General features: G+C 42.7%; 1 protein-coding gene across 1 annotated transcript; it reads left to right on the plus strand.

Annotated features, from left to right (window-relative positions):
• Positions 1-2,015: 2,015 nt before the first annotated feature.
• Positions 2,016-17,083, plus strand: LBA1 (RNA helicase). The gene is made up of 29 exons (XM_048700222.2): positions 2,016-2,746; positions 4,139-4,390; positions 4,498-4,668; positions 4,797-4,847; positions 4,972-5,064; positions 5,221-5,316; positions 5,411-5,461; positions 5,547-5,665; positions 6,434-6,542; positions 6,942-7,064; positions 7,151-7,222; positions 7,487-7,558; positions 7,646-7,712; positions 7,834-7,976; positions 8,067-8,138; positions 8,208-8,336; positions 9,800-9,955; positions 10,034-10,147; positions 11,060-11,158; positions 12,543-12,620; positions 13,090-13,224; positions 14,348-14,422; positions 14,517-14,622; positions 14,720-15,093; positions 15,169-15,231; positions 15,310-15,381; positions 15,827-15,955; positions 16,066-16,185; positions 16,275-17,083. The coding sequence occupies exons 1-29, from the start codon at positions 2,162-2,164 to the stop codon at positions 16,353-16,355; spliced, it is 3,807 nt and encodes a 1,268-aa protein (XP_048556179.1). The 5' UTR covers positions 2,016-2,161; the 3' UTR covers positions 16,356-17,083.
• Positions 17,084-22,218: the final 5,135 nt, after the last annotated feature.

The following is a 22,218-nucleotide window of genomic DNA, read 5'->3' on the forward strand; positions in this document are numbered from 1 at the left end:
GGTTGAAGTCTCCATCAACGTGGATGTAATGATAGCACCACCTTTACTTTCTTGCAATTAGCATGCTTTACTTTTTCCGCTACATATACTCGTGTCATGCTTGCTTGAAATGTATTGGAATGCTTAAACTTGTGCTAAATCTCAACCTTAACTTGAAGAATAAAAAAAACTGCTACTTTTGCTTGTCAAGGGTCTAATCACCCCCTCTAGACCTCTATTCTCGATCTTTTTCACTAATGCACATGGAACTGCCAACTGGGAACTGGAGAAATGTTAAGTAAAAAATGCACATACACACATCCCAGTTGTGTGCAACTATTGCACCTGGATCTGCAAAAACTAGGGGCTGGGCAATTTATAATGTTTATTCAAGTTTATGGATTGTAATGTTCATCCACAGAATAACCTAGATGAACTCTATGTACTTTTCTACCACTAAAATAGCAGCAACAAAATGCGTAAAAAAGAGTTGCACGCAAAACATGCGCAGGTTGCACACACACATATACAATTGCATAAGAACAAATCATACCACTCACTTACACAAAAAAAACAGGTGAGAAAACAACATAACGTTTCTGTGCAACTTTTACTTGTGCAACTGCCAACAACTCATTGCGCAAGTGGGCATGAAAAAATAAAAAAAACAGATAAAAAATGAAAGGGATTCGATGACGATGGTGAATTATCTACCAACTAAATTGCAACTATACCTAGGGTTTCAAGGGGACCCCTCGCATGCTAGCCTAGGTTGTGGCAAAAACAACATCAAGACATACGTGCATGATCTGTATCACACCAGATCTAATGAAATCTAAATCATATTGGGACACCACGGGGGTGTGTGTCCCCCAAAAATCACCGCGACATCTTCGGGTGCAGCCTTGCCACTACGGGCACGGCGAGAGCACTACAGCGCGGCCTCCCTCGCTACAGGCGCCTCGAGAGAACTACGGGCACGACCTCCCGTACAGCCGCGGCCTCCCCACTATGGGCGCGGTGGGAACAGTACGAGCGCGGGGAGAACGAGCAAGCGGGGTGAGCGGCTTGAGACGGCAAACGGCGATCGTACCTGAGCCGTTGACGAGCAGCAGATGCCTCGCTGCTACGGCCGTGGCGAGAACCGTACGGGCGTAGAGGGGGGGATGAGCGCTTAGAGACGGTGACCGGCGCCCGTACCTGAGCCGGCGACGAGCAGCGGATGCCTCCTCCGCTACGCCTCCGCCTCCTGCGCAAGCTTCAATGGCAGATGCGGTGGCAAGCCCGGCGAATTAAGAGAGAGAGAGGGGAAAATGAGGCGAGGAAACGAGTGGCTTGAAGGGGAAAGGGAAGTGGCACGAAATTCGAAACTACCCACCCCGCATTACTTGTCTACGCTCACGAACGGCCGCACCTACAGAGTCTATAACACGGCGGGCCTACCAGGGTTATGCACGCCGCGTGCCTCGGCTTGATGAGGCCAGGTGTGGGGAGATGCCGACGGTGGCGAAAACCGACCAGGGGATACTGGCACGTGCGACCATACGATGCGAGAGGATCAAACGGTGCCACGCCGGTCGCTCAAGACCAGTTGGAAACGCACGCGCACTATTATGTATTCCCTCCATCCTAAAATATAAGGCCTTCTTTGGTTCATATGATAGGAATTTTATAGGAATAGAAAAATCATAGGAAGTGAGATGACATGTATGTCTATTTCTATAGAGAAAGAGATGTCATTTGGTGCATAGGATATGATTTTTTCCATTGAGTCTAGGCTAATGTTTTTTTCTTCAAAACGTGAAGGATTGATTTCTATCCTATATAGGAATAGGAATCCATTCCTACAAACCAAAGGGCTTCAAAGGAATTTTTTTTTTTGCGCAAATCCTATCCTATAAAATTCCTACAAAATTCCTATAAACCAAAGGAGGCCTTTTTTACACTAGTTTGAGACAGAGTTCGGGAACATATAAAGCTTTTTGTTACAGTATATACTTATTCAATTCCGTCCATCCCCTCGTGCACCCCTGCGATCCCAAAATCAGAGTCCACCCCGGACGGTTAAAATCAAATGAAACCCACCACTACCTCAACATCTCTCTCCTCGCTCCCCTCTCGATTCGCCTCGTCTCCCTCCCTGCCTCCCCATCCCGCGGCAAAACCCTAACCCTAGCTGCTGATGGCGACGCAGCCGCCTTCCTCGGCTGCGGCCGCCGACCTCTACGAGACGGCCTCGCAGCCCGACCCCTCCGCCTCCGCCGCCGGGGACGCATACACCTTCCTGGAGTTCAACACGCAGGGCGACGACTTCGAGTACCCCGACTTCCCGGAGCTCTCCCAGCCCGCGCGATCCGCGCCGCCGCCCCCGGCCCCCGTCACCTCCTCAGCCTCTTCTTCCTGGCCGGCTCCGCCCCTGCCGCCCGACGCTTTGCCGGACGCCGATCTCGCGCCGCAGGACTCGACCCCGCCGGCCTCTTCGTCCTCGCCGTCGCCGCGGTCGTCGGCGTCGAAGGCAAGGGCGGCGGCGGCGGTGGCGGACGGGCTCGCCGCGGGGGTCGCGGCCCTCAGTTTCGAGGAGCCTCCTGGCGCCGGAACGGGGGATGACGGGTACGATTATGGCAAGGGCGACTTCGTGGAGCATGCCTGCCGGTACTGCGGGATCCACAACCCTGCGTGTGTTGCGCGCTGCAACGTGCCATCCTGCCGCAAGTGGTTTTGCAACTCGCGAGGGAACACCTCTGGCTCCCACATCGTTAACCACCTGGTGCGGCTCCTTCCCTTTATTTGGTTGTTTCGAATTCTAAGCTAGTGGACTGTGAAGTACAAAATTACTGAGAAATTAGTTACATTGGGTCATAAAGATTATCTTGCTAGGTACCGTTTTTAGTGTTGGATTGGTTGATGGTGCTAAGATGATGATACTGATACCAGACAGAGTCTAGGCCAGGATATGCAATCTTACTTGATTAGAAGGCGGAAGTTGCTGAGTAGGCGATATATGTGAACTTGACCGGTCATCGGTGTCTTCTGTTATGGCTAGTTTGCTAGTTTGATTAGTTTGGTGTGAATGTGTCAGCAGTTTTGGTAGCATGTGGACATGTGAAGTTTCTCCTCGATAATTTGTTTAAAGTGAGTTACCTTCCCATCATGTTAGTCTTTTAGTGTAGAAAACTGACCCGGCCTGTAAGTTAACAGCATTTATAGTTGTATTTTGTTAATGTTTTTCATGACTTTGCCAAATTAGGTCGGGAGTCTTTATTGGGTTCACTTTTGTTATTACGTTGTATAAGATGATATGAATATTATGCTAAATAATCGGATTTGCTAAATCTCATCTTGATGAGAAATAACAAAGTCTCATCTAACGCCTACGGATCATTTGAGTAATCAAACAAAAAATAAAAATAATAAACTCACATGAATCTTCATCAAAATCAAGTGGTATAGGAGTTAGGTGTGACTTGGTTAAGTCTCATCTAGATGAGAGCTAGACACACCCTTAAATATTTGTCCCAATCATGCTAGCAGTGTAGTTCTATTTTGCAAGTGGTTCATAATATCATTATACTTTGTTTAGATTGTCTTTAGGATACCCGAAATATTATTTAACAACTATAATTTCAATTTATACATCTGATAAGCAGGGGAAGCGCATACTGACTGAACTGTGTTTTCTTAACAACTTGTGCCACAACACCTATCAGTTGCCACCAAGTGATTCTGAGAATGACATGAAATTTCACTATCTTCCTTTATGCTTAGCTGCCATTGTTTCTTATGGTCTCTTCAAATATACCTTTTTGGCTGTATAGAGCACATAAGATACCAAGCATGTTTGATGCATTATTCCTTATTTATGTTATTATATCTTTCTCCTGTCATATCTCTGGATAATTAGTTAATTACCATAAGCAGCTCTGATTCAGTTGTGTTTTGTTCATAGTTATGCTAATCGTATCAATTACCCTTGCTTCATCCACTAAATAAACATCTTCAGGGTAAACAACATATGGCGGTCATAGGCAGACAACTCCTTTTCGCAAGACCATTCCTGCTTCTACTTATATTTATATTTATTAAGTAAACTGTTGGCCATTTTGGCTGACTGACTACAATTATTAATTATACCTGAAGGCATGTGGTTCTTTTTTCGCAGGTCAGAGCAAAACATAAGGAAGTCTGCCTTCACAAGGATAGCCCTCTGGGAGAAACGATTCTTGAATGCTACAATTGTGGTTGCCGGAATGTATTTCTGCTTGGTTTTATCTCAGCAAAGGCAGAGAATGTTGTTGTTCTTCTGTGTAGAGAGCCCTGCTTGAATGTTAATGCGTTGAAGGATATGAATTGGGATCTCAGTCAGTGGACACCTCTTATTGATGACAGGTGTTTCTTATCGTGGCTTGTCAAGGTAAGATATTTCTCTCCTTTTTATGTTGTTTCGTGGTGGGTGCACGTTTAAATACCCTTATTTTCTCTTCTTGATAACTGAACAGTGAACAATTTTATGTCTTCCAGGTTCCTTCAGAACAGGAGCAGTTGAGAGCACGCCAAATTAGTGCCCAGCAAATTAACAAAGTGGAAGAGCTCTGGAAAACAAATCCTGATGCCTCCCTTGAAGATCTTGAAAAACCTGGAGTAGATGATGAACCCCAGCCGGTGGTTTTGAAGTATGAAGATGCTTACCAGGTTTTGAAATTGTCTTCGGGCATTTGTTCCTTGAACTTATTTCAGCTATCATAGTGTGTTCAGTTATATGTTAAATCTTCTTGTGTTAACTAGCACTGTAACTAGAATGCCTTTATTGTTTGTGCCAGTATCAAAATGTTTTTGCTCCACTGATAAAGCTTGAGGCTGATTACGACAAGGTATTGTATTTTGACAATATTTTTTAATGTGCTTGTTTTTTATTTGGGATTGAGAGGAACCCTGCCACACATTGCTGAGGGAATTGATTTATTTTATTTGTTTCCTCTTGTTGTTTTGTTGTAGATGATGAAAGAGTCACAGAGCAAGGACAGTGTAACTGTGAGGTGGGACATTGGACTGAACAAGAAGCGCGTTGCCTATTTTGTCTTTCCAAAGGTTAGTTTGGGAACTAAAATACATATGATATGTGAATATGTGGTCTCTATGATCATCTTATCATAGTTTTTTCTTCTTCTGAGTGTCAAATTTTTACTGCACTTGTTTACCTCACAATACCAGTTAATCTTAGGTAATCAATTTCTCATTTTATAGGAAGATAATGAATTGAGACTTGTTCCTGGAGATGAGCTACGGCTGAGATATTCTGGTGGTACTTCACACCCTGCATGGCAATCTGTGGGGCACGTGGTATGTGTACTAAAAATGCTGATTGTTAGCTGTATGGTAACCTTAGTGTGTCGCTTCTATGCTGGCACTCATGCTAAGCACATTCTCCCTACAGATTAAACTCACTGCACAAGAGGAGGTAGCACTTGAGCTTCGTGCTAGTCAGGTATAAGGAACCAGTTTATTCTTGTTTCCTTAAAACATACCCTCACTATTGTATAGTTCCCACCCTCAACCTTTCTGGATTTCAGGGAGTGCCTGTTGAACTGAACCATGGATTTAGTGTGGATTTTGTTTGGAAGAGTACTAGCTTTGATAGGATGCAAGGGGCAATGAAGACTTTTGCTGTAGATGAGACAAGTGTCAGTGGGTAAGTTCTATGGATTGCTAATATATTTTTGCGTCTTGGGCGCGCAGGCATGCTTATTTGTGTCTGTTTTCTGTTGTGATTATGAGTTGAAGGGGCAGCAATATGAAACCCACAAGTACTTCAGTTGCTCTCGAAGTTATTTCATAATTATTAGGGAGTTGCTGTTAATGCAAAATAGGTATTATAAAGCAATAGCCATATTTCTAATCCTTAAGGCTCCCACCTTCCGGAAAATAAAGTCAACACATTTGATCCCTCATTTAACCAACATTGTAAAAGAGTACAAGTATGAGGTAATTATGAATCCATTGATTCTTCGTTTAATTAATACTTACTACTTACCTCTTCTTATTGGGATATGTGGTTGAAGGGAGGGGATTTAGTCTTCAGAATGTTTTCTTCTGTAAGCTGTGTATTTGTATTCTTTGTTTATTCACAATAATTTGCGGCATACTCCTTCCATTCCAAAGTAATTGAGTTCTAGTTTTGTCCTAAGTCAAGCTTATTTAAGCTTGATCAAGTCTAGAGAAAAAAGTATCAATATCTACAACACTAAATTAGATTTATCAGATTCTTTCTTTATACTATATATAGCTACAACACTAGTTTTGTCCTACCACATTTTCCTATAGGCTTGGTCAAACTTAAAGAAGTTTGACTTCGGGCAAACCTAGAACTTCAATTAATTAGATTCTTCATAAAGCATGTCTTAGTCATATGATCGTCACCTTCAGTGAATTCTCAACTTTTGGTGTTCACTCAACACAGGTACATATATCATCACCTTTTGGGCCATGAAGTTGAGCATCAGATAATACGCAATACACTACCAAGACGCTTTGGTGCGCCAGGACTTCCAGAATTAAATGCTTCCCAGGTACCATGATGTATTAGTGTGTTCATACCAAGTAATTTTTAGTTGAGCAATATGTGACCTCTCAGGCTACTTCTAATTAGTGCATCCTTTATCAACACACTTCTATGGTTAAGATTTGTACGCTGTCTTCTTGTTCTAGGATGTGTCAGTGGGGTCGTTATGGTCTTCCTCTGTCCCAAAGTAGAAGCTGTTCTAAGAAAGTGTGCGAACAAACTTTTCTATCTTGACCACTAAGTAATAGAAAACTATTTTGATTGGTCAAGTATATAGATTTTTTATAAAAAACTGTTCCACAACAATTCTTTATAATATCTCACTTTCATATTACACACACAATAATGGTCAAATGATTTAAACTTATATTTGTTCTGTTGTTGATCTGGTGCTGTATGTATTCAGGTCTTGGCAGTTAAAAGTGTTCTCCAGAAGCCCGTTAGTTTGATTCAAGGTCCACCTGGCACTGGGAAAACTGTTACATCAGCTGCAATTGTGTACCACATGGCAAAACAAGGCCAAGGGCAGGTATAGAACTGCATGGTGGACACTTGGATGTGTTGTTATAGCTTGGAAGTATTGTTTGACCCCTTCTCTCTGGTTTGAAATCTTAGGTCCTTGTATGTGCACCAAGTAATGTTGCTGTTGATCAGTTGGCAGAGAAGATAAGCTCAACAGGTCTCAAGGTGAATGATGAATTTACTGTTTATGTTGATTATCTACCGTTTTCCAACTGTACCTTTTCAACTCGTCAGCGATCAATTGAGCATGGCATCTGCCGTGTACTGCAACTGTTACTGTTTAGTTAGCTCTCATATGCTTCAACTGATTGCAAGAATTGACGAGATATTTGTTTTTTCGTAATGAACTACACACTGCAATTAAATAGTCTTTATTTGTGGTTTATCCTTTCAACGAGTAACCTTAGTTGAATACTCTACTTACTGCAGGTTGTTCGACTTTGTGCGAAATCTAGAGAAGCAGTTTCTTCACCTGTTGAGCATCTTACACTTCATTATCAGGTACACTTTTGACTCCTATCTAGTCTCTTGCATCCAAAATAACCATTTTTGTGTGAACGCTAATCATGGGTTTTTGCAATCATGCAGGTTCGACATCTCGATAATTCCGAGAAGAGCGAAATGCATAAGCTACAGCAACTAAAAGACGAGCAAGGTGTTTTATCCACTCAGTCTCTCACCAAGCGTGATGCTTTCATTGAACATTTTCTTTGAAGAGACTCGGTATGACTCAATTGGTTGGCTGGGAACTGATGTGCTGTGTTATATTTCGACAGGAGAATTGTCGAGCAGTGATGAGAAAAAGTACAAGGCACTAAAACGAGCCACTGAAAGAGAGATATTACAAAGTGCTGATGTGATTTGCTGCACCTGTGTTGGTGCTGGAGACCCTCGTTTGTCAAACTTCCGTTTTCGCCAGGTAATGATTTCTACCCTCTAGTCTTTAGGTTAGCAGTGTTCATATTATTTCTATATTGTATCCTGAAGCAATGGAAATTGTTATTGACAGGTTCTTATCGATGAGTCTACACAGGCGACAGAGCCAGAATGTCTTATTCCATTGGTTCTTGGTGTTAAGCAGGTGAAGATGTAATCATGATCTCATTTAGGTTAACTTGATTATATTTATTTATGCTTTTGAGCTATTCAGGTTGTTCTTGTTGGAGATCATTGCCAACTGGGTCCAGTCATCATGTGCAAAAAGGCAGCACGAGCAGGATTAGCACAATCTCTCTTTGAGCGCCTTGTTATCCTTGGAGTCAAGCCATTCAGGCTACAGGTAATGGTTGCCTTTTCGTGTCTAGTAGTATCATCATGTTGTTACCACTACGCTTTCCGTAACTCGCCAGTTCATTCTAGATTGAGTATCAGAACTGTGCAAGTTATCAGATTAATAATATTATAACTATGTTGGTACTTCTCACGGTATGTTTCTTTTCTAAAGATATTTTTTACTCTTTTAGCCTTCTGACATCAGGTCACGTGTTCAAGTCCTGGAAGCAGCTTCTTGCAGAAATGTAGGGAAGGGCTTCTGGAGGCCTGCGTTGAATATGCCCAAACCATCTCAAACGATGTTGGACAAGCTTCTCTTCAATTGGCGCTACCCCAATTCTGACATGAGGTCACGTGTTCAAGTCCTGGAAGCAGCTTCTTGCAGAAATGTAGGGAAGGGCTTCTGGAGGCCTGCGTTGAATATGCCCAAACCATCTCAAATGATGTTGGACAAGCTTCTCTTCAATTGGCGCTACCCCAACTCTATCTTGTATATCATCATTCTAGACTCGATCCTTCCTCGCGTGGCCACACATCCATCTCAACATACGCATCTCCGCCACACCTAACTGTTGAAGATGTCGCCTTTTAGTCGGCCAACACTCAGCGCCATATACAACATTGATGGTTGAACCGCTGTCCTGTAGAACTTGCCTTTTAGCTTTTGTGGCACTCTCTTATCACAGAGAATGCCAGAAGCTTGGCGCCACTTCATCCATCCGGCTTTGATTCGATGGTTCACATCTTCATCAATACCCCCATCCTCCTGCAGCATTGACCCCAAATATCGAAAGGTGTCCTTCTGAGGCACCACCTGCCCATCAAGGCTAGCCTCCTCCTCTTCATACCTAGTAGTACTGAAACCACACATCATGTACTCGGTTTTAGTTCTACTAAGCCTAAACCCTTTCGATTCCAAGGTTTGTCTCCATAACTCTAACTTCCTATTTACCCCCGTCCGACTATCGTCAACTAGCACCACATCATCCGCAAAGAGCATACACCATGGGATATCTCCTTGTATATCCCTTGTGATCTCATCCATCATCAAAGCTGACCCCTGATGCAGTCCTATCTTAATGCGGAAGTCATCAGTGTTGACGTATTCATCCTTATTTCCTTGAACTTCACACAGATTTTTCCTACCACCCCTTCTGTTATTTTGGACATCAAATTGAGTAGAAATAAGTTCTATGATGAACAGAAGTCTGTACAACTGTACCTATTTCGCCGCATGATATAAGCTAATAAATCAACCGAGCGATATCTGAGTTTTAAATCATGATATTGCAATGATTAACTGTTACTATTCTTTGACAATAATTTGTTCTCGAGATAGTGGACTTATTTCAGTTGAAAGCTAATACAATTATTACAACTTTGCAGTCAAAAGCTGAAATATTTCGTTTAAAACTATACTTATGTCAGTTTAAAGCTAGTACTATTAACTTGATAACCCTGATTTTACAGGTCCAATATAGAATGCACCCTTGTCTTTCAGAATTTCCATCCAACTGTTTTTATGAAGGCACACTGCAAAATGGGGTAACCGTAAATGAGAGACAGTCATCTGGAATTGACTTTCCTTGGCCTGTTCCAAATCGACCGATGTTCTTCTATGTGCAGGTACTTTTTTGGAAAATTGATTGCATTTCTATTTATGGAAAAGGTCTATATATACTGATTTGAACTGATTTTCTATAGATGGGAGTAGAAGAGATAAGTGCTAGTGGGACATCTTACCTCAATAGGACTGAAGCTGCAAATGTAGAGAAAATTGTAACTACATTCTTAAGAAGTGGTGTTGTGCCAAGCCAGGTATGTACTGAGTAAAAATGATTACTATCATAAGGATGTTCTTTCAAAACCAGGGAGACACTGCTCCACTCATGGATGGTGTCGATTTCAAAGCTGATGGCACCGGGACATGTGCCAATGTGTGAGGTTCGCAGGGAATTAACCTGTTAAGGAGTATGGCATAGCATGCGGTACAATTTTCTCTAATTCCTGGACCTGCACCGTGCTTCGGTTGACATGCCTCCTGCCATAATGCTAGCACCCTTGCTCGTTGTTTTCAAATGGGACGAACTTGACAAGCTGCTGCTGCTATCTCCCTTCCAAGTCGTTCATGCATCTTCCAGTGTTGTCATTGAGAAGCAGACCTGGATCTTAGAAATTAGAACATTAGAGTGCTTGATAGAAGGGGAAAACAGGGTGTAACGCAACCAGCTAGTATGGATATGATTTTTTGGTGGCAGCCTATGAAATCTGCTATCGCTGGCCCAGTGGATTTAGATGAGTGTCAGGTTGAGTTGGAGTAGAAGAGCAAAAACCAGTGGAAAAGAAAGCAGCCTATTTCCTTTTGTTGTTTGTTTCCTTGATTCCAGAGTGGATCTTAGGCTCCTAGCTATAGCTTCCCAGACATGCAGTACCTGACATGTATATGCCCATGCATTTTGCTGGGCCCAATTTGTGTATACATGCTTGTAATTTTTCCTGCATGACAAAGGATAACCATAACAGATTACACATAAAAATAAGAAAACTATGAACGGCACATATTCCAATACAAGATCTAACAGACATCAATGGATAGAGTCAGGCTCCATGAATCTCCTGAACTTTATTCTTATGGTCATTTAGAAGTTCTGCACTAGCCCCTTCTGTATGAGAAGACATCACTAATTATTTTGAAACTGGATTTGTACCTCATGGATCTTTAATATGCAGATCGGAGTTATCACACCTTATGAAGGGCAGAGGGCGTATATAGTAAATTATATGTCAAGGAATGGCTCTCTTCGCCAACAGCTTTACAAGGAAATTGAGGTAAACCATAAAACTGTAAACTATACTCGGAAATAAAAGGTGTATTTTGTTTTGTTAAGATGAGGCTTCAGTCATCGGTTGGTAATATTGATATATAATATGCATGGCCTCAGATGAAATGTTAATATATTTCAATTTTAAAGTACTTTTATGTTCATGATGTTTTGTCTCACAAATCAAATATTAATAGATTATTAGGCCCAGTTCGTTTTAGCTTTTGATTCTCCAGAATCAGCTTTTGCGAAATTTCCCCCAGAATCGGCCGCTGAGTTCTTTCCTGAGATTGTGGTTTGAGATTGTGGAACGAGTTGTATGTTGAAATGTCTAGTGCGAACAGGAACTTTGTGTTGAATTGCTAAACATAGAAGTTTCAAACAATTTATCATCAAATATGAGCATGAATAAGATTTATGAATATCTTAGATTGATAAATATTACAATAAAGAAGGTTTCCACGTTTCCTTTGCTACAAAAGAAGTTCCACTACAAATAGATTGACTAATTTCATGGTACAAGACTGATAGCAATAGCCTCACGTGTTGCGGCCATGGTACCATCTAGTGCGTTGGCGCCTGTAAATGGCAATGGGGGTTGCACAAACGATCCATCTATCGATTGATCGTTCTCTGTACAGACAAATACATCCATCTATCGATCTATTGTTTTTTCTATGTACAGAGATTGAACGGCATGACAAATTCTATAGAGACGAACACATCCGTTCACTGGTCCATCCATCCATTTCCTCCAGCCACCCATCCATCAATTTCTGTGCGAACTAGGAACAGAGAAGACAGAGAGGAGATAAGACAGAGAGGAGAGAAGACAAAGAGGAGAGAACTCACTTGAGGCGACGGCCCGACCGAACTCCAGCGTGGCAGCGTCGGGCGGAGGTGGCGTCGGGTGGAGCAGCGGCTGTGGGCCTGGAGGTGAGTAGAGGGCGGGCTGTCGGGCGGTGCGGTGTCAGCGGCCCTGTAACCCTATCACGAGCGGGGAGGTGGGGGATTGAGCGAAGGAGAGGGACGAGGTCGTGCGAGTGCGACTCGTTTTCCTGGGCGCGGCTGGCCACCAGTGGCAGTTCTCTTGTAATTTGCCTCTCAAACAGGGGTACTATCTTAAATCGAACCGTTTTGTTTTGTGCGAGCACTCATAATTGAGGTCTCCATACGATTTTGGATTGCACTACCGATTCTAGCGATTCTCAGATGATTTTAGACAATCAAATCGAGTTCTTTCAAGCTTTTGATTATTCAGACCCAGATTGTCCAGAATCGAGTGAAAAGAACTGGGCCTTAGTTGTTGGTCAAAGCTTTGTCTTTAGCAAACGGAATTAACCTTACCTTTCCAGAAATATTTGTGCTATAATATGCATAATGTTTTTCAGGTGGCAAGTGTCGACTCCTTCCAGGGAAGAGAGAAAGATTACATTATTCTGTCTTGTGTTAGAAGCAATGAACACCAGGTGTTTTTTTTATCATATTGGCCCCATCATTTCGTTGGCTGTGTGTTTCTTGCATTATACAGTAGTAATTTATATTTATATGCACAGCATATGGTACATGCAATCTAGAGTTTATCGCTATAGATATTTTGTGTGATACAAAATGTTTTTAGTGCTGGATTATTTAATTGTTATCTGGTCATATCAATTTGTAGATTGGTACATGCAATCTGGAGTTTATCGCCATAGATATTTTGTGTGTGATACAATATGTTTTTAGTGCTGGATTATTTAATTGTTATCTGGCCATATCAATTGTAAAACATCTATGCATTTATGTTTCTTCATATATTACATTTTTGATATAAACTGAGCCATGATTCTTTGTTAATTATTGTTGTGTTTCTTGGCTGTTAGTGCTTGACGAGCAACTGTTGCACATCGAATCGTTTAGCTGACGATGCATACTGCTTTTGACCTTTTTTTTCAGGGTATCGGCTTTCTTAATGATCCACGCAGGTTAAATGTTGCATTAACTCGTGCTAGGTATGGTATAGTCGTTCTTGGGAATCCTAAAGTTCTAAGCAAGCAGCCTCTTTGGAATAGTTTGTTGACACATTACAAGGTACACCTTTCCCTTGATACATACCAATGCTTACTTTAAGCTGCAAATGATTAGTATTTTATTAGTTTGTTGCTGCCCTTTTGGTGAGACTTTTACACATCAAAACTCTATAAACTTTGTAGTTTGGTTGGGTTATCTTTCATCTATATCTATACCAATATAAAAAGATCCAAAGGGGCAGATCCAACTGATCTCGGCCATCAAACTAAGTCAATCCAACGATCTAGACTGCTCCAATGGCGAGCATTCAACGTGCAATTAATATCATACCAAATATTGCACTAATCACAGAATTAACACACAAATAATAGTGTACCTAATATCCGCGTGCAATTAATATATATCCTAAATATTAATGTGCAACGCGTGCAATCAATATATTGCCTAAATATTAACGTGTGTTGCATGTGCGCATTTACTAGTTTTATATTAAAATTCCTAGGGGGTGTATTGTGTGCCTGTGTGTGGCATAGTAGTTTCTGTGATATGAATTTGTGCTGGAAGATAAATATCAAAGGAAATGTAATGTGCATAATCTGGCTACAAGTAAAACGAGGAGCATTACTAACAGTGGCGGAGCTATGTGAGGACAAATCAGAATTCATGTTATCGTAATTCTCAAATTAAGAATTACTACTGCCTCTGTCCTGGTTTACTAGCCCCCCTTGTATTTCGGGTCATATTTTGACCATGATTTTAACTAATTCTCCCTCCGTAAACTAATATAAGAGTGTTTAGATCACTACTTTAGTGATCTAGTGATCTAAACGCTCTTATATTAGTTTACAGAGGGAGTAAAATATAAGTTATACGTAGCAAAATATATATAATTGGAATCTACATTCATACGATTCCAACAACATAATTTTTGGTGACATGCATTAACATTTTGCTAGTCAAATATGTGGTCAAACTTGTGCTCCCTCTGTAAATAAATATAAGAGCGTTTGGATCACTACTACGCTCTTACATTTCTTTACGGAGGGAGTAACTTTTATACATATAAATCTGTACATTACGTAATGTTGGCCCCTCCTGTATATCCAGTCAAGCTACACTACGGGTTACTAACTATTGTGGTTTGAATTATTTTATTTATAATTTATAACTTCTATGTGTTTAGGAGCATGAGTGCTTGGTAGAAGGACCTTTGAACAATTTGAAGCAGAGTATGGTGCAATTTCAAAAACCAAAAAAGGTGAATACGTGTGCCTCTTCCAGATACCTATTGGAAAAGCATTCTCTTTGTTATTTTCCTTTTACTAGTTTCTCACTTTTATTTTTATGAGTAGATCTACAATGATCGGAGACTGTTCCTGGGTGGTGGTCAAGGTGTTATGCAGGGATCTGCCTTTGGCACTGTAGGCTCAGGAGATAAGAGAAGTGGTAGGGGAAAAGGTCTGTGCAGTTATAATTTAATGACCTGCATTTCCATTTTTGTTGACAATGGTTCTTTATTATCACCCTTAATACATCCTTCTTTTCACCAAATCAGGATACCCATTTGTTCCATTTGGGCCACCAAATGGGGCTCACAAACCTGGTGTGCACCCATCAGGCTATCCTTTAGCTCGCATGCCTTATCCTCCATTTCCTGGGTCTCCACATTCTCAACCCTACGCAATTCCAACCCGGGGATCCCTGCATGGACCCATTGGAGCTGTTCCGGCGGTGCCTCAACCTGTTAATAGGAACTTTGGTGCTCCTCGTGCAAATACCGGTGGCCCTATTGGTGGTCACCTTGCTGCCCATCAGCAGAACTCTCAGCAAGCTATGGGAAGTGTGGGGCCAACTTATAACTTCGCTGGTGATCCGAGCAGTCAGCCTTCTGGTGGAGGCCTGATGTCCCAATCTGGACTGATGGCACAGGTTTGTTCATTTTTTCTTTATACTGTTGCACAAAGTAACAGTACTTCTACATTAACATTTTCATTTCTGAAATAGATGCCTGTCCAAGGTCTAAGTCAAACAATCCGTGATGGGTTTCCTGTTGGTGGGATGTCTCAGGTACAAACAATAAAAGGTGCGTGCACCACTATCTTACCGTTCTCCCCTTTGACTGAGTTTTCTTTTGTTGGCTGCTAGGACTTCTTTGGAGATGATTTCAAGAGCCAAGGATCTCACGTAGCATACAACATTGCAGATTTTTCTACTCAGGTAATCCCATTTGTCTGCTCACTTTTCTGCTGTTTTTGGATCAATATTATTTTCAGATAGCTCTGTAATTGTATAAACAGACCTAGCGTTGTATTTTGTAAACAGTATTACTCCACCCTCCCAAATATATAAGGCATATTTTGTTTAGTTAAGACAAGGGCTTGACCAACTTGGTGCTAGATACATCCATTTGAGAGACAAGCTTGGGACAAGCTTTTACGGACGGAGGGAGTACATGACATGGAATAATTGGCAGTAGTATATAAATTAGAGTACTTATCTGTGGTTATGATTTCGTATCATGTAGGCAAAATATTACTTGAGTAATTGTTAGTCAAAGCCTTTTCTTAACCAAGGAAAATACTGCTTACATTTCTGGATGGAGTAGTAGTTCATTATTAGTTTGGGAAGGGACTTCTAAAAATAAAATAACTGTCATACACAGGCTTCTCAAGGAGGTTATGCTGTTGAATATACACAAGGGCCCCAATCTGGATATCCTGGGAATTATTTGAACCAAAATGCACATCCAGGATACCCCCATATGGGTGCAACAAATGACATTGTATCTCAGGTCTGTGGTTTGCTTTTGGTAACCAGTACATTGCATCTAAAATTTTCTCTTGACTCCTTTCCCTGCACATGTTAATCCTCTCTGCGCTAAGCCTGTTTTGTATGATCCAGGATCACATGGCCCATGGTTCACATGGAATGTTTACGCAAGCGGGATACAACGACCAATCACAAGATGAATCTTCTCAGATGCATTATGGACTGGGTGCTCCTGGCCATCTTCAGTCACAGGTGGTTTATCTATCTATTTTCATGTGTTTAATGTTTTCTTTAACTTGATGAAAATTTGTTGTAACTGGAGCTAACATAATGGTTTGCAGAGCATGATGAATCCTATGTACTCTCAGTCATATGCTCACTATAACACTCAACCTCAGTCTCTTCAGCCTCCACCGCAGTGATCAAGAAAGCTTGTCACATAAGGCTGAAGCCGCATTAAGTTTTGGAAGTTTCATGAATCACATCCCCTTGGCCTGTGGCATCTTGGTTATGCCTTGCTACAGTATTACGCAGAAGTGTTTGGTGCTAGACATCGGTTGCAAGCAAAGAGGACAAGCATATTTTGACACATTGGATGTTTATTGGGTCAGGCTTGTACAAGATTGGCTGTGGCTATCGCTGGACACCGTTGCTAAGGAGCACAAGGACTGAGATGTATCTCTCCTTACTTACCGTGGCAATTTTGCAATGGGCTTGACAACAACAGGTCGTCACTTGTGCATTAAGAGAAAGGGTGTCGATGCTACACCCACATCCCTTCACCTGTGTAGAAGGCAAATGGGGCTTGTAGTGGTACAATGTGAATATATGCTGCCATCCGAGTAAGGGTGGGCAGCTATTGCCTGCCTCCATGGTATCATGAAGACGCCTGTTGATTGGCCTTGTATAGAGGTGGTGTGGCTAACCCTCAGATCTCGCACATGGATACTTGCCTTAAGAACTATGTATGCTTTCTATATAGTTTTGATGTTATTATTACAGAAAATGATGTAGGTAATGTTGCTTGGCAATAGCTTGTGGTTCTTGGTGGAAAGTGAGGTTTTATTGGGCTGTTAAATCATTTGGTGTAACTATGGCTTGGTTCAGCTATTTAAGGCTGATTGGTGTGTGGTTGATTTTTAACCTGTGATATCCTGAGGCTTTTGGTTTTGACATCTGAAATCGACCCCAACGTGGTTAGTTGGGGATCCTTTATTTTATGAAGTGATTGTTCATATATTCGTGATGATACTGGAGGTGTATATGGGCACCTTGTAGGACAACGTTAACTGGTCTGTGTACTTCTAAGCTTGGCCTACTTGCTGTGATTTATAACCACACATGTTGCCTAAGTATCCTTCCCTGATTAGCCGGTTGCCACATGTGTCAATGGCCTCTCCTGATGTATTTGCTATGTGCAAGGGTAAATACCAATCATTCAATCTATGAAAGACCATTGTTTTCTTTACACATCCGTTCGGTTCTCATGAAATCGATTCTCATTTGTGTTCAACACGTTACTAGCATCTGTGATGTTGGTCGATTATTTTAATGGCTGCGTGGGTATTGCGGCTCAAATTAAAACTATGGGAGAACCCTTGCTTATGGTTTGATATCTTTGTTGTTTTCCTATGGTTGTCTTCAGAAAAGTATATTTCCTATGATTGTGTCATGGAAGAAGAAAGAGTTTGAAGATCTCGAAGATTTGCTCGGTTCTTTTAGACTTCATTTTGTAATAGTTGTAGTCAGCTCAAGTATCTCTATCATGTACAATTTGGTACTATAAATATATAAATATATCATTGGCATTGATTGTAAAAAAAAGAAAGCATATTCTATCTATTGGGAGCAATGCAAGAACGAGAGAAGGCACCCTCAACTAAGACTAGAGGCACTATGTTCGAGTAACTTACTTTCAACTCCGTCTATGAAAAATATCACTGTAGACAAAAGGGATCATTGCATTAACCACAAATTAGACGAAGAAATGAAATGGCCTAATGAAAATTACCGTTTGTTTGAACCAAGAGATGAAACCGGGATAGCTGCCTCCATGCTTTGCCACAAGCTCATATTCTTTGATGAAATCCTTTTGAATCACCGCTCCATACAAGAATTTGGCGATGTATCGATTGTATCAAATTTATCCGGGAATAAGAGCAGTTCAAAGGAATTAGAAGTTGCGAAACAATGTACCGAGAACTTAATCGATGTATGGCTGCACTTCTGTTAGGTTGGTGAAGATATACAACGAAATGATCTGCCATTCTTCGAAATCCAACGTGCGAGATCCCCTTTGAATATGCTCAGGTTGGATTCACCCTTTTTAGGGTCGTCAACATTTTAGCGAGGCTTCAGATTATGCAAATGACGATTTTTGGCTTCGTAGTGTGCTGTCACGCAGTTTGCCGCCTCCTCAGTAATGAATGCCTCAGCCGTCGATGCTTCAATTCTACGTTTATTTTTACATTTTGCTCGTAGCGTCTTCTGCCTCCTCTCAGTTGCGTAGCACCAACAATTTTTCACGCCCCCCCCTCCCAATCTTGCCTCGGTTGGGAGATGCAAAATCAAGTGCTACATTGGATTAAGGAAGCCCCGCGGAAAGATCTTCTCTAACTTGCAAATCAACTCCGACGCTAACTCTTCCATTTCTTCTAGCAGGCCAGGCGATAGTTTTTTCGCACAAAGAACATGGAAGAAATAGCTCAGCTCTGCCAGTACTAGCCATTCATCATGCAACATCACCGGCATTACCCGCTCAATTCATATGTGCCAATCATGACTCTTGAGACCAAATATTTTCAATTTATCAAGACCCGCTCCCCTCTTTAGGTTCACTGCATACCCATCAGGGAACATCAACTGCTGTTGCACCCACAAGATAATTTCCCTCATAGCTGGCCTTCCAAGATTGAACCATGCCTTTGGCTTCGTCCAGTTCTGCTTTCCTTTCGGTTCTTACATGTTTTGTAACGGTCTATCACATAGCGCCTCCAGATCGACTCTAGCCTTAGTATTATCCTTTGACTTCTCGTCTATGCCGAACAATGTACCGAAAAGTGCCTCGGCAATATTCTTTTCAGTGTGCATCACGTCGATGTTGTGTGGGCAAAGGAGGTATTTGAAGTAAGGCAGATCCCACAAGCATGTCTTGTGAGTCCAGGCGTGTTTCGAATTATACCCCTTGAAATACCCTGAACGCTTTGGATCTGGCTCGAGAGCGTTTAACCGATCCAGGGTCTCTTGGCCTGTCAATGCAGGTGGTGCAAAGTTTTTGAAAACTCTACCTTTGATGAAGTTCTTCTTGTCTTTCCTGAACTTATGGCGAGGATCAAGAAACTGTCTATGCACGTCGAAGCAAGAAAACTTGCGACCGGCCTGAAGCCAACGGAACTCAAGAGCTCCCTTACATGTGGGGCATGGGAACCATCCATGCACATGTTGGGGATCGTAGCAGAAATTAAAAATTTTCTACGCATCACCAAGATCAATCTATGGAGTTTACTAGCAACAAGAGGGGAGTGCATCTTCATACCTTTGAAGATTGCGATGCGGAAGCGTTGCAAGAACGCGGTCGGTGGAGTCGTACACGAAGCGATTCAGAGCGCGGCCGATTCTGATCTAAGCACCAAACAACGGTGCCTCCGCGTTCAACACAGGTGCAACCCGGTGACGTCTCCCGCACCTTGATCCAGCAAGGAGAGAGGGAGAGGTTGGGGAAGACTCCGTCCAGCAGCAGCACGACAGCGTGGTGGTGGTGGAGGAGCGTGGCACTCCAGCAGGGCTTCGCCAAGCACTGCGAGAGACGAGGAGGGAGAGGGGTAGGGCTGCGCCAGGAGAAGGGGTGCGGTTGCCCTCCCACCCCCACTATTTATAGGGGAAGGGGAGAGGGGGCCGCCCCCCTAGATCCGGTGACTGAAACTGGACTTCCCATATATAAATCTTTACCTCCGGACCATTCCGGAACTCCTCGTGACATCCAGGATCTCATCCGGGACTCCGAACAACATTCGGTAACCACGTACATCTATTCCCTATAACCCTAGCGTCATCGAACCTTAAGTGTGCAGACCCTACGGGTTCGGGAGGCATGCAGACATGACTGAGACATCTCTCCAGCCAATAGCCAATAGCGGGGTCTGGATACCCATGTTAGCTCCCACATGCTCCACGATGATCTCATCGGATGAACCACGATGTCAAGGATTCAATCAATCTCGTATACGATTCCCTTTGTCTACCAGTATAACACTTGCCCGAGATTCGATCGTCGGTATACCGATACCTTGTTCAATCTCGTTACGGCAAATCTCTTTACTCGTTCTGTAACACATCATCCCGTGATCAACTCCTTGATCACATTGAGCTCATTATGATGATGTCCTACCGAGTGGGCCCAGAGATACCTCTCCGTCATACGGAGTGACAAATCCCAGTCTCGATTCGTGCCAACCCAACAGATACTTTCGGGGATTCCCGCAGTGTACCTTTATAGCCACCCAGTTACGTTGTGACGTTTGGCACACCCAATGTACTCCTACGGTATCCGGGAGTTGCACAATCTCATGGTCTAAGGAAAAAGATACTTGACATTAGAAAAGCTTTAGCAGACGAACTACACAATCTTGTGCTATGCTTAGGATTGGGTCTTGTCCATCACATCATTCTCCTCATGATGTGATCCCATTATCAATGACATCCAATGTCCATGGTTAGGAAACCGTAACCAACTATTGATCAACGAGCTAGTCAACTAGAGGCTCACTAGGGACATGTTGGGGCCTATGTATTCACACATGTATTACGATTTCCGGATAACGCAATTATATCATGAACAATAGACAATTATCATGAACAAGGAAATATAATAATAACCATTTTATTATTGCCTCTAGAGCATATTTCCAATAGTCTCCCACTTGCACTAGAGTCAATAACCTAGTTACATTGTGATGAATCAAACACCCATAGAGTTCTGGTGATCATGTTTTGCATGTGGAAGAGGTTTAGTCAATGGATCTGCAACATTCAGGTCCGTATGCACTTTACAAATCTCTATGTCTCCATCTTGAACATTTTCACGAATGGAGTTGAAGCGACACTTGATATGCCTGGTCTTCTTGTGAAACCTGGGCTCCTTGGCAAGGGCAATAGCTCCAGTGTTGTCACAGAAGAGATTCATCAGGCTCGACGCATTGGGAATAACTCCTAGGTCGGTAATGAACTCCTTCATCCAGATTGCTTCATGTGCTGCCTCCGAGGCTGCCATGTACTCCGCTTCACATGTAGTGTTGGGGAACGTAGTAATTTCAAAAAAATTTCCTACGCACACGCAAGATCATGGTGATGCATAGCAACGAGGGGAGAGTGTGATCTACATACCTTGTAGATCGACAACGGAAGCGTTTGGTTGATGTAGTCGTACGTCTCCACGGCCCGACCGATCAAGCACCGAAACTACGGCACCTCCGAGTTCTAGCACACGTTCAGCTTGATGACGATCCCCGAACTCTGATCCAGCAAAGTGTCGGGGAAGAGTTCCGTCAGCACGACGGCGTGGTGACGATCTTGATGTACTACAGTTGCAGGGCTTCGCCTAAGCACCGCTACAATATTATCGAGGACTATGGTGGAAGGGGGCGCCGCACACGGCTAAGAATATGATCACGTGGATCAACTTGTGTCTTTCTAGGGTGCCCCTGCCTCCGTATATAAAGGACTAAAGGGGGGGGTGCGGCCGGCCTAGGAGAGGCGCGCCAGGAGAGTCCAGGGAGTAGGATTCCCCCCCCCCCCCAATCCTAGTTGGAATAGGATTTGCGGAGGGGGGAAAAGAGAGAGGGTGGCCGGCCCCCTCTCCTTGTCCTATTCGGACCAAGGGAGGGGAGGGGCGCGCGGCCCACTTTGGGCAGCCCCTTCTCTTTTCCACTAAGGCCCACTATGGCCCATTTAGCTCCCGGGGGGTTCCGGTAACCTCCCGGTACTCCGGTAAAATCCCGATTTCACCCGGAACACTTCCAATATCCAAACATAGGCTTCCAATATATCAATCTTTATGTCTCGACCATTTCGAGACTCCTCGTCATGTCCGTGATCACATCCAGGACTCCGAACAAACTTCGGTACATCAAAATGCAAAAACTCATAATATAACTGTCATCGTAACCTTAAGCGTGCGGACCCTACGGGTTCGAGAACAATGTAGACATGACCGAGACATGTCTCCAGTCAATAACCAATAGCGGGACCTGGATGCCCATATTGGCTCCTACATATTCTACGAAGATC

Source organism: Triticum urartu, chromosome 2A (assembly GCF_056163025.1).
Source record: "Triticum urartu cultivar PI428250 chromosome 2A, HENAU_Tu73, whole genome shotgun sequence".
Classification (NCBI taxonomy): Eukaryota; Viridiplantae; Streptophyta; class Magnoliopsida; order Poales; family Poaceae; genus Triticum; species Triticum urartu.

Bases quoted from the DNA above. Each gene is read 5' to 3' on its own strand.
- LBA1 (XM_048700222.2), top strand. From the start codon at position 2,162: ATGGCGACGCAGCCGCCTTCCTCGGCTGCGGCCGCCGACCTCTACGAG. The intron at 5,065-5,220 runs GTTAGTTTGGGA...CTCATTTTATAG, and splicing joins CCTATTTTGTCTTTCCAAAG to GAAGATAATGAATTGAGACT. The intron at 16,186-16,274 runs GTGGTTTATCTA...AATGGTTTGCAG, and splicing joins CTGGCCATCTTCAGTCACAG to AGCATGATGAATCCTATGTA.